The sequence below is a fragment of the Engraulis encrasicolus genome, chromosome 6, assembly GCF_034702125.1.
Source record: "Engraulis encrasicolus isolate BLACKSEA-1 chromosome 6, IST_EnEncr_1.0, whole genome shotgun sequence".
NCBI classification, from domain to species: Eukaryota; Metazoa; Chordata; class Actinopteri; order Clupeiformes; family Engraulidae; genus Engraulis; species Engraulis encrasicolus.
Window position 1 is genome coordinate 15709658 of NC_085862.1, and position 12471 is coordinate 15722128.

At 42.5% G+C, this 12471-nt stretch overlaps 1 protein-coding gene across 1 annotated transcript; it reads left to right on the top strand.

The window, feature by feature from the left end:
- Positions 1-516: 516 nt before the first annotated feature.
- On the top strand, positions 517-9442 carry LOC134450214 (hemagglutinin/amebocyte aggregation factor-like). The gene is made up of 8 exons (XM_063200073.1): positions 517-605; positions 5815-5954; positions 6423-6521; positions 6731-6787; positions 7087-7192; positions 7391-7579; positions 8546-8695; positions 9071-9442. The coding sequence occupies exons 2-8, from the start codon at positions 5906-5908 to the stop codon at positions 9120-9122; spliced, it is 702 nt and encodes a 233-aa protein (XP_063056143.1). The 5' UTR covers positions 517-605; positions 5815-5905; the 3' UTR covers positions 9123-9442.
- The last annotated feature ends 3029 nt before the right edge of the window (positions 9443-12471 follow it).

Genomic DNA, 12471 nt, shown 5'->3' on the forward strand with positions numbered 1-12471 from the left:
GAAGAGCGGACTGTCGTGGAAACAGCTGGTGAAAATGGCCCAAGACAGACATGGGTGGAAACTCTTCATCAATTGCTTATGTCCTGAAAGGAATGTAAAAGCCAAAGTAAATAATGTAAGTATTTTATTGGACTAACTTAGTGTATAATCATATCCCTCCTTGCTGCATTGATCTCGCTATAATCACTTTATGATCTCTTATCAATGTTAGACTGACAGTGTAATGTTGATTTAACATATGATCTATTGCATATATGCATTCAATGTAAATAAAGGAACATCACAAGACAGACAGAAGCTTCATATCAGTGACAAGGGCGTAACAATGGTGTTGACATTGGTGGGGACATAATTTGACTTTGCACCACCAACTAGGCTGAGGGTCATGTCATGTGTCCTGCTCTGTAGACTGACCGAACCTGCGCTGCCTTGATATTGCTATTGTGGTTAACTTATTTTCCGGGGGGGGATTACCAACACAATTTGTGATTAGTTAACATGAAAAGCCACTCTGCTACATATTTTAAGATTAGACCAGTGTTTCCCAAACTGCAGCAGCCTACACCGGACAGGGATGTACGTGGGAAGGAAATAATTAGGCTATGGTATGTTGATTGACCACACAACACAGCAAAATAGCAAATTCACAGACACCGCGCTGACACCGAGCTTTGGTGTGCAAGGAATTATTTGTTTTCATGTTTTCTAACCATTTCGGACTGAGCACGGACACATTCGGACATGTTTATGCCCCGTGCTTGCAGTGTGCATGATTATTTCAGGGATGCTGGCAGACAATGTCATGACACTGACGCTTGTTAGATTGTTTGTTGTTTGTTCATAGAATGTATATTCCTAGCCTGGTTCTCACCGTCTGGTACACACTGCTTCAATATCAACGGCAGCTCGCGTTGAGGCTGCACAGGACAGATTATAGACTATCTTTATATTTTAGAGATGCACAGAAAACATATTTTTAAGGAATTTGTTCGTGGTGAGGTAGCACAGAAAGATAGATGTTGCCATGTCTTGTGAAGCCCCCCGGCAGTGTACCAGACGGTGTATGTGTAGCTCCGCTAAGCTCCACCAAGGGGGGGGGGGGGGGGGGGGGGGGGGGGGGGGGGGGGGGGGGGGGGGGGGGGGTGGGGGGGGGGGTGGGGGGGTAACCTGGTGAGAACCAGGCAATAGAATACAACGAACCCGCTAAAGACGGAGGGTGATGCTGAGACAACAAGAAAATAGTTTAAAGAGAAAGCACATTTTAGCTCATAACCTAAAACTTGCAAGATGCTATCTTTCAAGAGAGGTGTTTATTATTTCATATTTAAGAAATATACATGTTTACACAATTTGAGTAGTTTGAAGGAGGAGAGGGAAGAAGAGAATATTGCTGTGAGAAAAATGAGGGTCAAATATCACAAAGGGCAGCACACTGACTTTGTTTACCTAACCCCAGAGGTGTGACCAAGTCACTAATGTGCAAGTCACAAGTAAGTCTCGAGTCTTTCCACTCAAGTCCGAGTCAAGTCACAAGTCAAGACACATCTGACCAAGTCAAGTCCAAGTCCAAGTCGTACCCCAGCCAAGTCAAGTCCAAGTCCAAGTCTCATTTTTTTTCAAGTCCTTAACAAGTCACAAAGGGATTTTCTATTTGCAATCACAATTTCGATCATACATTCATTAGTATAATAATGAGACCTGAGTTAAATGATGACAATTACTAAAACAGTTGCTGAGAAATCAGTCTAAACCAAACTACTGCTTGTGCTGTGTATGTAAAATGACATTTAATTTCATATTTTTTTTCACATAAAAATACATTTCATGTGAATTTGTACTTAAACAAAGGAGCAACCATATGCCAAATATTTACTGTCCAGTGGGCAAATAGTCCTGTTTGCAAGAATGTGTGCGTATGTGTGTGTCCGTTCCATCATGATGGCATAAACCTATTCCACTACTCCACCCTGGTCTTGGTGGTGGGCCGGTCATATCTAGTCAAGGTTGTAAGTTATACAGACTCCAGCATCATAACGCTAAGTACAGGACTATGGTTAACTTTTTCACTAGGAGCACAGGCAGGGCCGCTGACAGCTTTGGCTGGAAGGTTTTGTCAAGACATTAGGGGGGCATATTACACTTCCGACCTGAAAACGCGGATTCACACTTTCAGCGTACTATGTTTGAATTTACCCACAAAGGCCAAGGGTGAAAGTAGTAGCCTATTCATGTCTTACAGGTGCTACCCCCCCCCCCTCTCTTTACTGTAGTGTAACACTCGACTAATGTAAACATTTTGGTTTGGCTTTAAAAGACGCCATTTTCCCTAAGGTACCATATTAAGCTCACCATTCTCATCAAGATATGACATACAGCAGGGGTAATCAATTTCTTTTTTTTTTTAATTGAGCCCAGTGTGTGTGTGCGTGTGTGTGTGCGTGCGTGCGTGCGTGTGTGTGTGTGTGTGTGTGTGTGTGCGTATGGGGGGTGGGGCTACACATGTGAGACAGGATGATGAGTTAACAGCAAAGCTCAGCAGCACTAGGCTATTCTGCTGTAGGCTACGTGCCAACAGTATTTAGCCTATTAGACACTTGTCCATATGGGCAAAGAAATGAGGACAGAGTAGGCCTAGTTAGTTGGATTAAATTCCTGGTAAAGTAATGATGAATTTCCTGAATTCCCCCCTGGGCACCAATAAAGTTACTCTACTACTCTACTCTACTCTACTATTGTTGAAGCTGATATCGGCATTGTCGCTTTCCCCCATCACCAACCATTTTTACTGCGTCACAGTCCAAGTTAACTAGAACTTTGTTTGCACAGTCATTAATCCACGTCTTGTTAATTATATTAGGCTACTAGACTATTCGCCAGCACGCTGTCAAATAAACATGGCGTTAGCGTTGCAGAATGTCAGTTATGGCAACGAGGCAACCTTGTTCTGCGCTTCTACAGTGTAGGAAGAAGGAAGGTGTGTAATGCCCTATCCAACATTTCGCTCTAATTTTTCCCGAACGAATATGCGCCTCGCGCCATGCTCTTGTCTCCGTGTTCTCCCCAATCGCCCTCTCCTCCCCCACAAAGGCACTTGTATGCTGTTCATGCCTCTTCAAAAAGATTAAGTTCACTGTCCAGGTCATAGATTGTAGCCAAACAAAGTTCTGCTTCTATGTTTCCTAATTTTTGTTAATTTGGAAAACAGGGTTACATCCCAGTTCTCCAGTGCTGGCGTCGTGTAGCTCTAACGTGTCATTTCCAAGCAGCGGTAATTGCGACTCCACCCCCCCAAAAAAAATACCAAACAAAGCATGTAGTTCGAACTGTGAGAAACATAAGATAAAGCGGTGTCGACACCACGAGATACAAGGTTCGCGCGCGCAAGGATTGGGCTGGGAGCAGCACGCGAGAGAGAACATGCTTTTTATCCACGGGAGCCGACCCATGCCCATGTCTTGCGCTGCTCAGCAGTAGCTTGCAACCTCTACCTCGCATTACATTTAAATTTCACGATAGGCTGCATTAAAGATTGCGTTTGAACTGATGTGGCTGACATGATAGTGTGTCAAGGCTGAGTTTTAAAACTTTCAAGGAACACGTAGCCTATGGCATTATCTTACCATTTGACACATGGGACACGGCTACTCTGGTTTCAGCTGGCTGAGGCGGTATTCCAGGAATCAAAAGATAGCCCTGATGTCCTTAGAAATGTTTCGATTCAAGTCATCGAACAACAAGCAGTGAGGTTCGGGGCGCATAGCTTGTTTATAGCCCTCAAGCGCAAGCTTCGCGGGAAGCATTGTTGCTTGCGCTTAGTTTCTTCAAAGTTTTTCCAATAGCCATGAAGTATTCCTCATCTCGCGCCTTGACCAATTATTTGACAATTTTGGTCGTTTGTCTTGTCTCTTTGCAAGACTGTCATGAATAGGCTATAGACTGAATTATTTCCCTTTCCATTCCCCCAGCATCTAAAGTAGGCAACCGGTGGAGCTCTTTTGATGGATGCAAGACCAAGTGTTCTCTGCTCGTCTATTTTCGATTGCATGCTGGAAGACTAAGACATATATAGGCCTAAACGTGTCTTTTTGTATTGATTCTAATACTCAACCGATGGTGGCTGGTCAATGCAAATAATGTTACCGAGAGGTTACTCTTTCTAGACTGAGAAGCGCGAGCTTAACATGCATTTTCAGCGCGTGGAGTTGTGGTCGTGAAATAGCCCTGTGATATCAAGCCATAGCCTACGGACACATCCTGGGTTGGGGGAAACTTAAAAGCAGGCCATATTCGTAACGTTTACCTCGCCACATATCCATCATAACGTGGTTTTGTCCGCGATGGTGGAAATTATTCGCAAGGCTGCACTTCACTTTGAACTCGCGACTGACTCGCAAGCATAGTGTGTGGGAGCGGAACATAGCCTACTGTAACAGCCTTCGGGGGCTGAAGGCAAGCGCATTCATAAAGGACAGGGAAAGCAAAACGGATAGGCGTACTCTTTTATAAAACAACAATATATTAAGTCCTGTGGTTCGGTTATGTCAGCAGTGTGTGTTTTTTGTATTAGGCCTATTTTAACTGCTTAAATAGCCTATGTTCAACAATCAATGTCCATCACCATTTAGCTAAATATTTAGACAGCTTGGTTCTCACTGAATTTCTGTCGTAAGCGAGGGGCGAGAGAGCGAGAGCTTCACGTGTGTAGCCTACAGACGCGTGTTGCACATCACGCCCCACCACACACACTTCCTACAACACTGATAGAAAATAGCCTATTTGTTGATCACACTGCAAACTTCCATTGTCTACCCTATTAAGAATGCAAAAGGAGTTGGGGCAGAGAGGGAGATAAATTAACTTCCGCGATGGTTTAAAATGTAGGCTGTGTTTGTTCTGGAGACTCGCAAATGGTGTTTCACTGTTGCCGCTGGTCGCCGCGTCCAGGCCAGCCGCGTCCGGCCGCATCTGGCCGCCGCCAATGGCATAGCACTGCTTAGGACAATGACGTGATTCAAACAAAGAATGTGGGCGGGCTGTTGCATTCTGAAAACAAGGGTTGGACTTGGACTTTTTTTTTAGACCCAACATGGCAAGTCACGCCAAGTCATTGAAAGTTACAACTGTCAAGTCCAAGTCGAGTCCCGAGTCAAAGGCGTGCAAGTCGAGTCGAGTCGCAAGTCCTTTCTGATCTTGAAATTTCAAGTCGCAAGTCTTCACACCGCTGACTCGAGTCAGACTCGAGTCCAAGTCACTGGACTCGAGTCCACATGTCTGCCTAACCATTCCGTAAATGTGCGGCTGGGCTGGTTGTAAGCCCAACATAGTTTTTTTCTTTGTTTTCTTTGCCCCTGAATACTGGTATGTTGTAGTTTGCACAAATGTAAAGCACTTTTACAGTGGTGTAGTCTACTTTTTTTATGGTGGGTATACTGTATATTTGATATTTTTTTGAAGTGGGTATACTAACTGTATATATTTGTGCTATTCAAAACAATGGATCAATCAATTTTAAGTGGGTATACTGAAATCCCTGAAATTTAGAAGTGGGTATACTATTACTCCGTATACCCGCGTTCTACGTAGACTACACCACTGCACTTTTACAAGTTTTCAACATGTTTTGCCTGTGATCACCTCTGGGTCTACAATTGGACATGGGCAAACATCCGGAGTCAAGAGGGAGTTACAAGGAACACATAATTCCCATATTTACCCAGGAGGTTGCCTATTGGGTTTGAGCGAAGATACTTTATGGCCTTGTCTCAGATGTGTATAAAAGAGTGCGAAGTGTCTGGAGTAACCACAAGTTTCCAGGTGTGTCTTCACCGACTGAAGTCACCTGCATCATCTGAGAAGAGCATCTTCATCACCAGGGAAGATCGTCTTCATCATCACCTGCATCACCATGAAGTCCTTCATCTTCTGTTTCATCACCCTGGTCATGGCAATGACAGGTAGGCTAATAACTTCTGCGTGCAGCTGGCACAGGCAGGTTATAGGCACACCATAATACCAGTAGTAATGCTACCAGTTAGCTATGACAAACAATCTCTCTTCCAGGACTGCATCTGGTAATCTGGCATACAGGGCATTGTCTTGTTTTTCTTTTTTCTTGTTTTTTTCCCCCTTAGAGTCCAGCCCACCGTTTATATGGGGCAATCAATGGGTCCATCTTTAATACACAGTCATAATATCATAGAAAAACAGGGGGGGGGGGGGGGGGGGGCTGTGTGAGGGTCTGGTCTACGTCAAAAAGGCCCAGGCTGTATTTTGGTCTCTGGTCGTTTCTGCTCACTTTGACTTCCAACATGGCTGAGACTGACCAACGGCGACAACAGGGAGTGTTTTAACTGTAACACATGTGACCACAATAGTCAAGTTCTGACGCAGATGTTACTGATGTATTTGTCCTTCAACTGCAGCAACTACAACCTTGGCAGGGCCATTGCCATCCAGCTCTGGCCAGGGCAAAATGACTCTGGATCAGATCATTGAACGACTCAAAAGTAGAACTCAATATGGTGAGAATCTGCCGATGCCTGATCTAATTTTGATGTTCATATGTCCATAAAAACATGTTCAGCAAACTTTAAAACTGTAACACATAATACTGTCAGAGTCTTAAGTGTATTCAAGTTGTTTTTTATTTAATGATCTTGTTATTTCACGCAGGTGATGTGCTGATATACTGTAGGTCTTGACATGTTGTTGTATGCTGCTTGCTTAACAGAGGGCCCACTTGAGGTTCCCTTTGATGTTCCAGAGGAGGACAAGGACCCTCTTCAAGGTAACCCTCTTCTGCATGTTTTCATGCTTCAAGGTCACTGAAACCATTCCAAAACCATAATGGAGGACACCTACCTACCCTACATCTGCTTCATTGTTGTTTGTGCTGGGAAACACACCCCTTATTCTTCATTCATCTTTTGCCCTCATTTGGGCCGAAGGTTAATCGAGTGATTTTCAGATCATTGCCCATCATCTTACCAGTTTTTTTTTTTCATTATACTGTATAATAATTTAGCTTTATTATTACTATTGTTCTTATTTATTTATTCATTTATTTATTTAACTTTATCCTTTTAGCTGGGGTCATCAACCAGGACGAAAGAGTCAAGAGAGATGACAATGACTTTGATGGCTATCTTGCCGTTGCATGCCCATGGCTTCAAAGCATCTCCAGTGTAGGCAGGTACTGTAAGCGTCGCACTGCTATTAGACATTTTGTATTTGTTTTAATGGCGAACATGATTCATGTATATTTTAAAGAGAATATAAAAGCCTTTCTGCAAGAATTGAAAAATATAAGTTTCATTTTAATTCCCATATATCTCCATTTGACTTCCCCCATTCAATGAGGTCTTCTATATTTGTTTCTGATTCTTTGCAGTTACCACAGCAATCGCCATGAAGACAGACGTTTCAGTATCAGCTGCAAGCCAGTGTTCGGCTCCCACCCTGTCTGTCATCAATCTAATTGGGTGAACCACTTCGATGACCCCTTTGACTTTACCTGCGGCAACAACGAAGTCTTAACAGGGATGTTCAGTTACCACAGCAACCGCCACGAGGACCGCCGGTAATGGCATTACATTGGTATATCTGTAATCCCGTCTATTAAATTAACCTTCAGGGCTGGACTGGTCATCTGGCATACAGGGCATTTTCCCGATAGGCAAACAGTCCCCAGAGGCCGATGCTGTTGTTGTTGTTGTTTTCCTGGGGATTGGGCCACAATTGGGGGGGGGGGCATTGGTCCATCCTCAATTTAGACTGTGAATTCAAAATATAGTATGAAAGTGGTCTGTGTATGTATTGGAGGCCTGTCTATGCCAAAGAATGCCCGGGACATTTTTCGGTCCCAGGCCAGCTCTGTCAACATTGCAAAAAAAAAGAAAAGTTGCCTATTGCGTAACGTTCCAATTTTGTGGGACGTTTGGGTGTTACTGCATGGGGCTCCCAAGACATTTGGCACCCTAGGCCTTGTCTGCATATGCCGGCCCTGACTGACAGAGTGTTTATGTCAGTTAGGGGAAATTGCCAGACTGATATATTTAGAATGAATTTGAAGGATTATTTTCAGTTTTTCATGGGCTTTCGCATATTTTTCAAGTTTCCTATATTATTCCCGCAACTGTGACCAATAATCTGTACTAATTGTAATGGCACTAATACCAAACGCGTCTTGAAAGATTCCAGCGAAGGAAGTGATTGATATTGAGTTGCTGACGACAGAAGAGATAAAAGCAACATAGGCGATTAGAAGCGATTTGAGCGACAGTTTGTAGTTGGACTTGATCAAATATTATGCAAATGAGCTATGATGTGGTTCGTCGACAGCTGCCACAGCCAATGGGAATGTCGGAATGCTTGCATTCTGGTTTTAACGGTCGCTTAATCTTCTCACTGCCCGTGTGTTAGCCCGGTAAGACTCTTTAGATAAAAAGCATCACTCAACAAAACTGTAGTTCTTTGTCAACAAATCCTTTTTAAAGTCTTCCAGGTCTTGAAACATAATTACTGTTTGTCTCTGGTCTGTGCTTAGCTTTAAGTTTCAATGCTGCTCGGCTAACTTGATGCTCCATGGCTGCCACTGGACCCCCTATCTGAACGACTTCGATCAGTCTTTCAACTACCACGTCCCTAACCACATGGTCATCGCTGGAGTGAGCTCCTACCATCACAACTATTATGAGTAAATGACTTCATTTTTCTCACTGAGCACATTGTGTTGTCATTTCTTCTTAATTTTCAGCAAGCATTTTGCAAAAAGATTGATTGGAAATGGGTTATGCATTGAAAGCTAAACATTCTAATAACAGTGTTCCCCAGGCAAACTTAAGGTAAAATCATCACTTGCAAAATAGACTGTGTGGGATGAAAACATTTTGAAAAATAATTCCCATTTAAACCAATCATGAACCTTCAATGAAAAAAAAGTTTATGTGAAATGGGCACTGGGAAAGGGCACATCATAGGCCTAGAGAATAGGCATCAGTAGTCCCCTGTAAATGTAATGTGTTTAGGTGGTAAAATGCCAAAGTAACTTTTCTCTTTTGTCATACCACAGGGATCGACGCTTCAAGTTTTACGTCTGTAGTGATTCGCAATCACAGCAGTAATAAAGAAATCCTTTGGCTGCCATTGAAGATGCACAAAAAAGTGAAAGAAGAAAGAAAGAAGAAGGCTGTCAGCTAGAAGGGAAGAGCTAATGGCGTGTGTCTCTCAATTAATTCCTCAGAGCAGCTCATACTTACTCTGTGTCTATTCCCTTTCTAAACAAGATTCATCTTGATCATGTAGTCTTGTCTGACACTGATGATTTAGGATTAGTCATGTTTTCTCTAAAACTTCCTTTTATGAATAATTGCCATCATGAATGCGGAAAAGCAAAAATTTGTTAAAACTGTCAACATAAAATCTGTTACTCTTTTAGCCTAATCTGTACAAAGGTTGTTGGTTTCAAATAAACTGGGTGAAGCATACATTTTCTCATGTTGATTTTCCCATTCTACAATAATTCACATTTTGCAGATAAATTTCATAGAATGTTTTTTTTTATATATAATCAGTCCCTCCAGTTTTTCGCGATTCAGCGATCGCGTGGATTCATGCAAATTCAATGATATTCCGCATAATTTCGCGATGCCACGTAATTCCTGTAAAGCCGCATTTTTCCCGCAAATTTTAACCTTCGTCCCCTTCAACATTCTGTGGCAGGGGTGCTCAATAGGTCGATCGCGGTCGGACACTTAAAAAAAACTTCCCTAAGGATAGCCAGAATCTGTAAGTCCAGGCGTCTACACTTTAGGCCTAAATAGACCATAAACACAACGACGTCTTCAGATAAGGAGGATAACTGTCAAGCGCCTCACTCAAACTCCATAAGTCATAACATCGGAGCACAAAAATAGGACGACACGAGACGTTTGCCGATACCGTGCGCTATATGTTCAGTTAGTAGGCCTACAGGCAGCGTCACCACTCGAAAGAAACAGCCAGAGAAGAAAACAACAGCCCGAACACCGGCAATCCCCTGCTTTTTTTCATATGCTCTGAGAAGTGCAGGCAAGATGCAACTCCCGCATTGAGCGTGGAGTTGGCTACTTCGATTAGATTTCATTGGCACGCGTTCGAGGGGAGAGTGAATGCTGTGTGCCTGTTTAACCTGAGTGCAGGCGCGTCTTCTCAAATGGTCTGTTCAGCGCGGCCGCTAGACAGAGAGCGCGCTTTTCGGTCCATTCAGTAGATGTCTCCTTCTTTATTTTTTGGAACTAGGGATGTCTGTAACGTCCACGAAGACAATATCATCCACGTGAAAACGCCAAACGCCCGCAAACCGCTGTTCTGTCTACTTCTCACAGCGGCATTAAAAAAGTCCTCCATGAAATCCCAAACCAACGTCACTTCAAATAGGTGACAGCAAGCATGCACACATGAAATACCACTTCAGGGAGGGAGAAAATTGCTCTGCACTCATGTTAAAGTGAAAAGGGGATTACATAAAATCTGTCCAGAAACCAAGAGGGCATATATAAACTCATTCTCTCTAACAGGAGGAGGGCAACATCATGTAGGAACATGAAGGCTCTTGTGTTCCTGTATTACAATCAGAGAGTTCAGTGTGGTGTCTTGGAATCAGATGAGCCAATTGAAGTAGACATCTAAATTGGACAGTCTTATTTTCTTTTTTCCACTGTAAAAATGTTTTTCTTCTGCACTTTATGAGTGGGTGTGTTATCACTATTGTGATGAACAGCTTTGTAGTGTGACAAGTGTTTTTCTACCGAGTGTTTTTCAACACTTTTGTGTGACAACATATTTTTAGTGTTTTACTCCTAATATTCAAAATGTGGCTGTATATGCAGCTTTTTTGACTGTTGCTGTTTAGTAAATGTAATTTGTGTTGGGATTTCAACAGAAAATTAAAAGGAAGTGTGTTTCTGAATCTCTCTCTCTTTTGTCTTAAGCCTGCTTAGACTGATTGTGGTTTTCAGTTACCAAAAAAACTCAGAAAGGGGTGCAAAATCTTTGCAAAAAATGAGAAAATGCCGCAAAATCTTTGCAAAAAATGAGAAAATGCCACCACAAAATCAGACATTTTGACCGCAAAAATCACAAAATCCCAGTGCAAAATCCTGGAGGGACTGTATAATTATCTTCTAATGTTTTTGAAACTGAACTGAGCATTGTATTGCATTGATTCTACATAAACTGCAATCCATTTAAGGTAATATAACACCAGCGATAGTTCTTATCAGGGATATTTTATTTATGAGATTTGTGACTGGAAATTGCAGTAGCATTTTTTTTAAACATTTAGCCCTATGGGATCAATTTTCCATTCCATACTGTAAGTAAACCATTATTATTCTACACTATCCTATCTGCACATGCGCATTGCGCACTTCGCAAGGCTGCACTATCCACTCTGTGAATGTGCGACACGATTCGTGGAGCATTGTCACCCTTCGTTTCGCTCAAACCCGACCTTTAAGGACCCTGAAAGTCTATGATTAATTCCATCTTTATTGTGAATTGAAGCCTGTCTGTCAAGACGCTGTTAATCTTTAACTTTAATAAATTAAAAAAATGACTCTTTTCCTTAGGCCTACACCACCGGCACCATTATGATATTATTTCTCACATACTACATTTATAACATTACGTGGTGTATCAATAAACCGCGAAAAACGCCATGTAGCCTCGGCTACCTGAATAAAACAAATCTTACAGACGGGCTTTTAGCGAAACAACACTTACAGATCAGCTTTTAGCGAAACGAAGGACGACATTGCTCCAGGAATCGTATCGCACATACGCAGAGGGGATCGTGCAGCCTTGTGTGGTGCACATGTGCAGATAGGATAGTGCAGAATAATAATGGCGTACTTACACGTACCTTTTCCACTCTGTTTCCACTTGCCCGTATTCGCCAACTAGTGGAAGCTAGGTGGAACTGTGGCTACAATGGGAACCAATCAGAGTGAGGCTCCTCCTCTATTCTAATTTCTCTAGTGTTTAGGCCATAGGTGTAGCCCTAAATGACATGTCTGTTGTACATTATGTCCATAACAATTATTGCACTGAGTGACTCTGTAATACAGGACAATATTTTTTCTTATTGATCACTGGCAATGGATCTGTTGACTGGGAGCTGTGTGCTCGTGCGTGCGTGTGTGCATGCGTCCGTGCGTGCATGTGCATGGAGAAAGGAAAAACAGAAGGGAATAAGGTTAGATGTAAAATTAAGGGTAACTCGTTTACATTGTCATTGTTTCCATGAAATTCAAAAGAGGTGACCATGTTTTGTGGAATGCGGCAAGGGATCCCCGGAGGGAGTGCGATAATGTAATGTGTAATGTCTTGTGTATTGTGAATTTGGTAGCACTTCATTTTAGGGATACATCTATTAGCACTAATACATACAATGTGTCTGTATAAGAAACTGATAAGGCATGTACGAAAAAA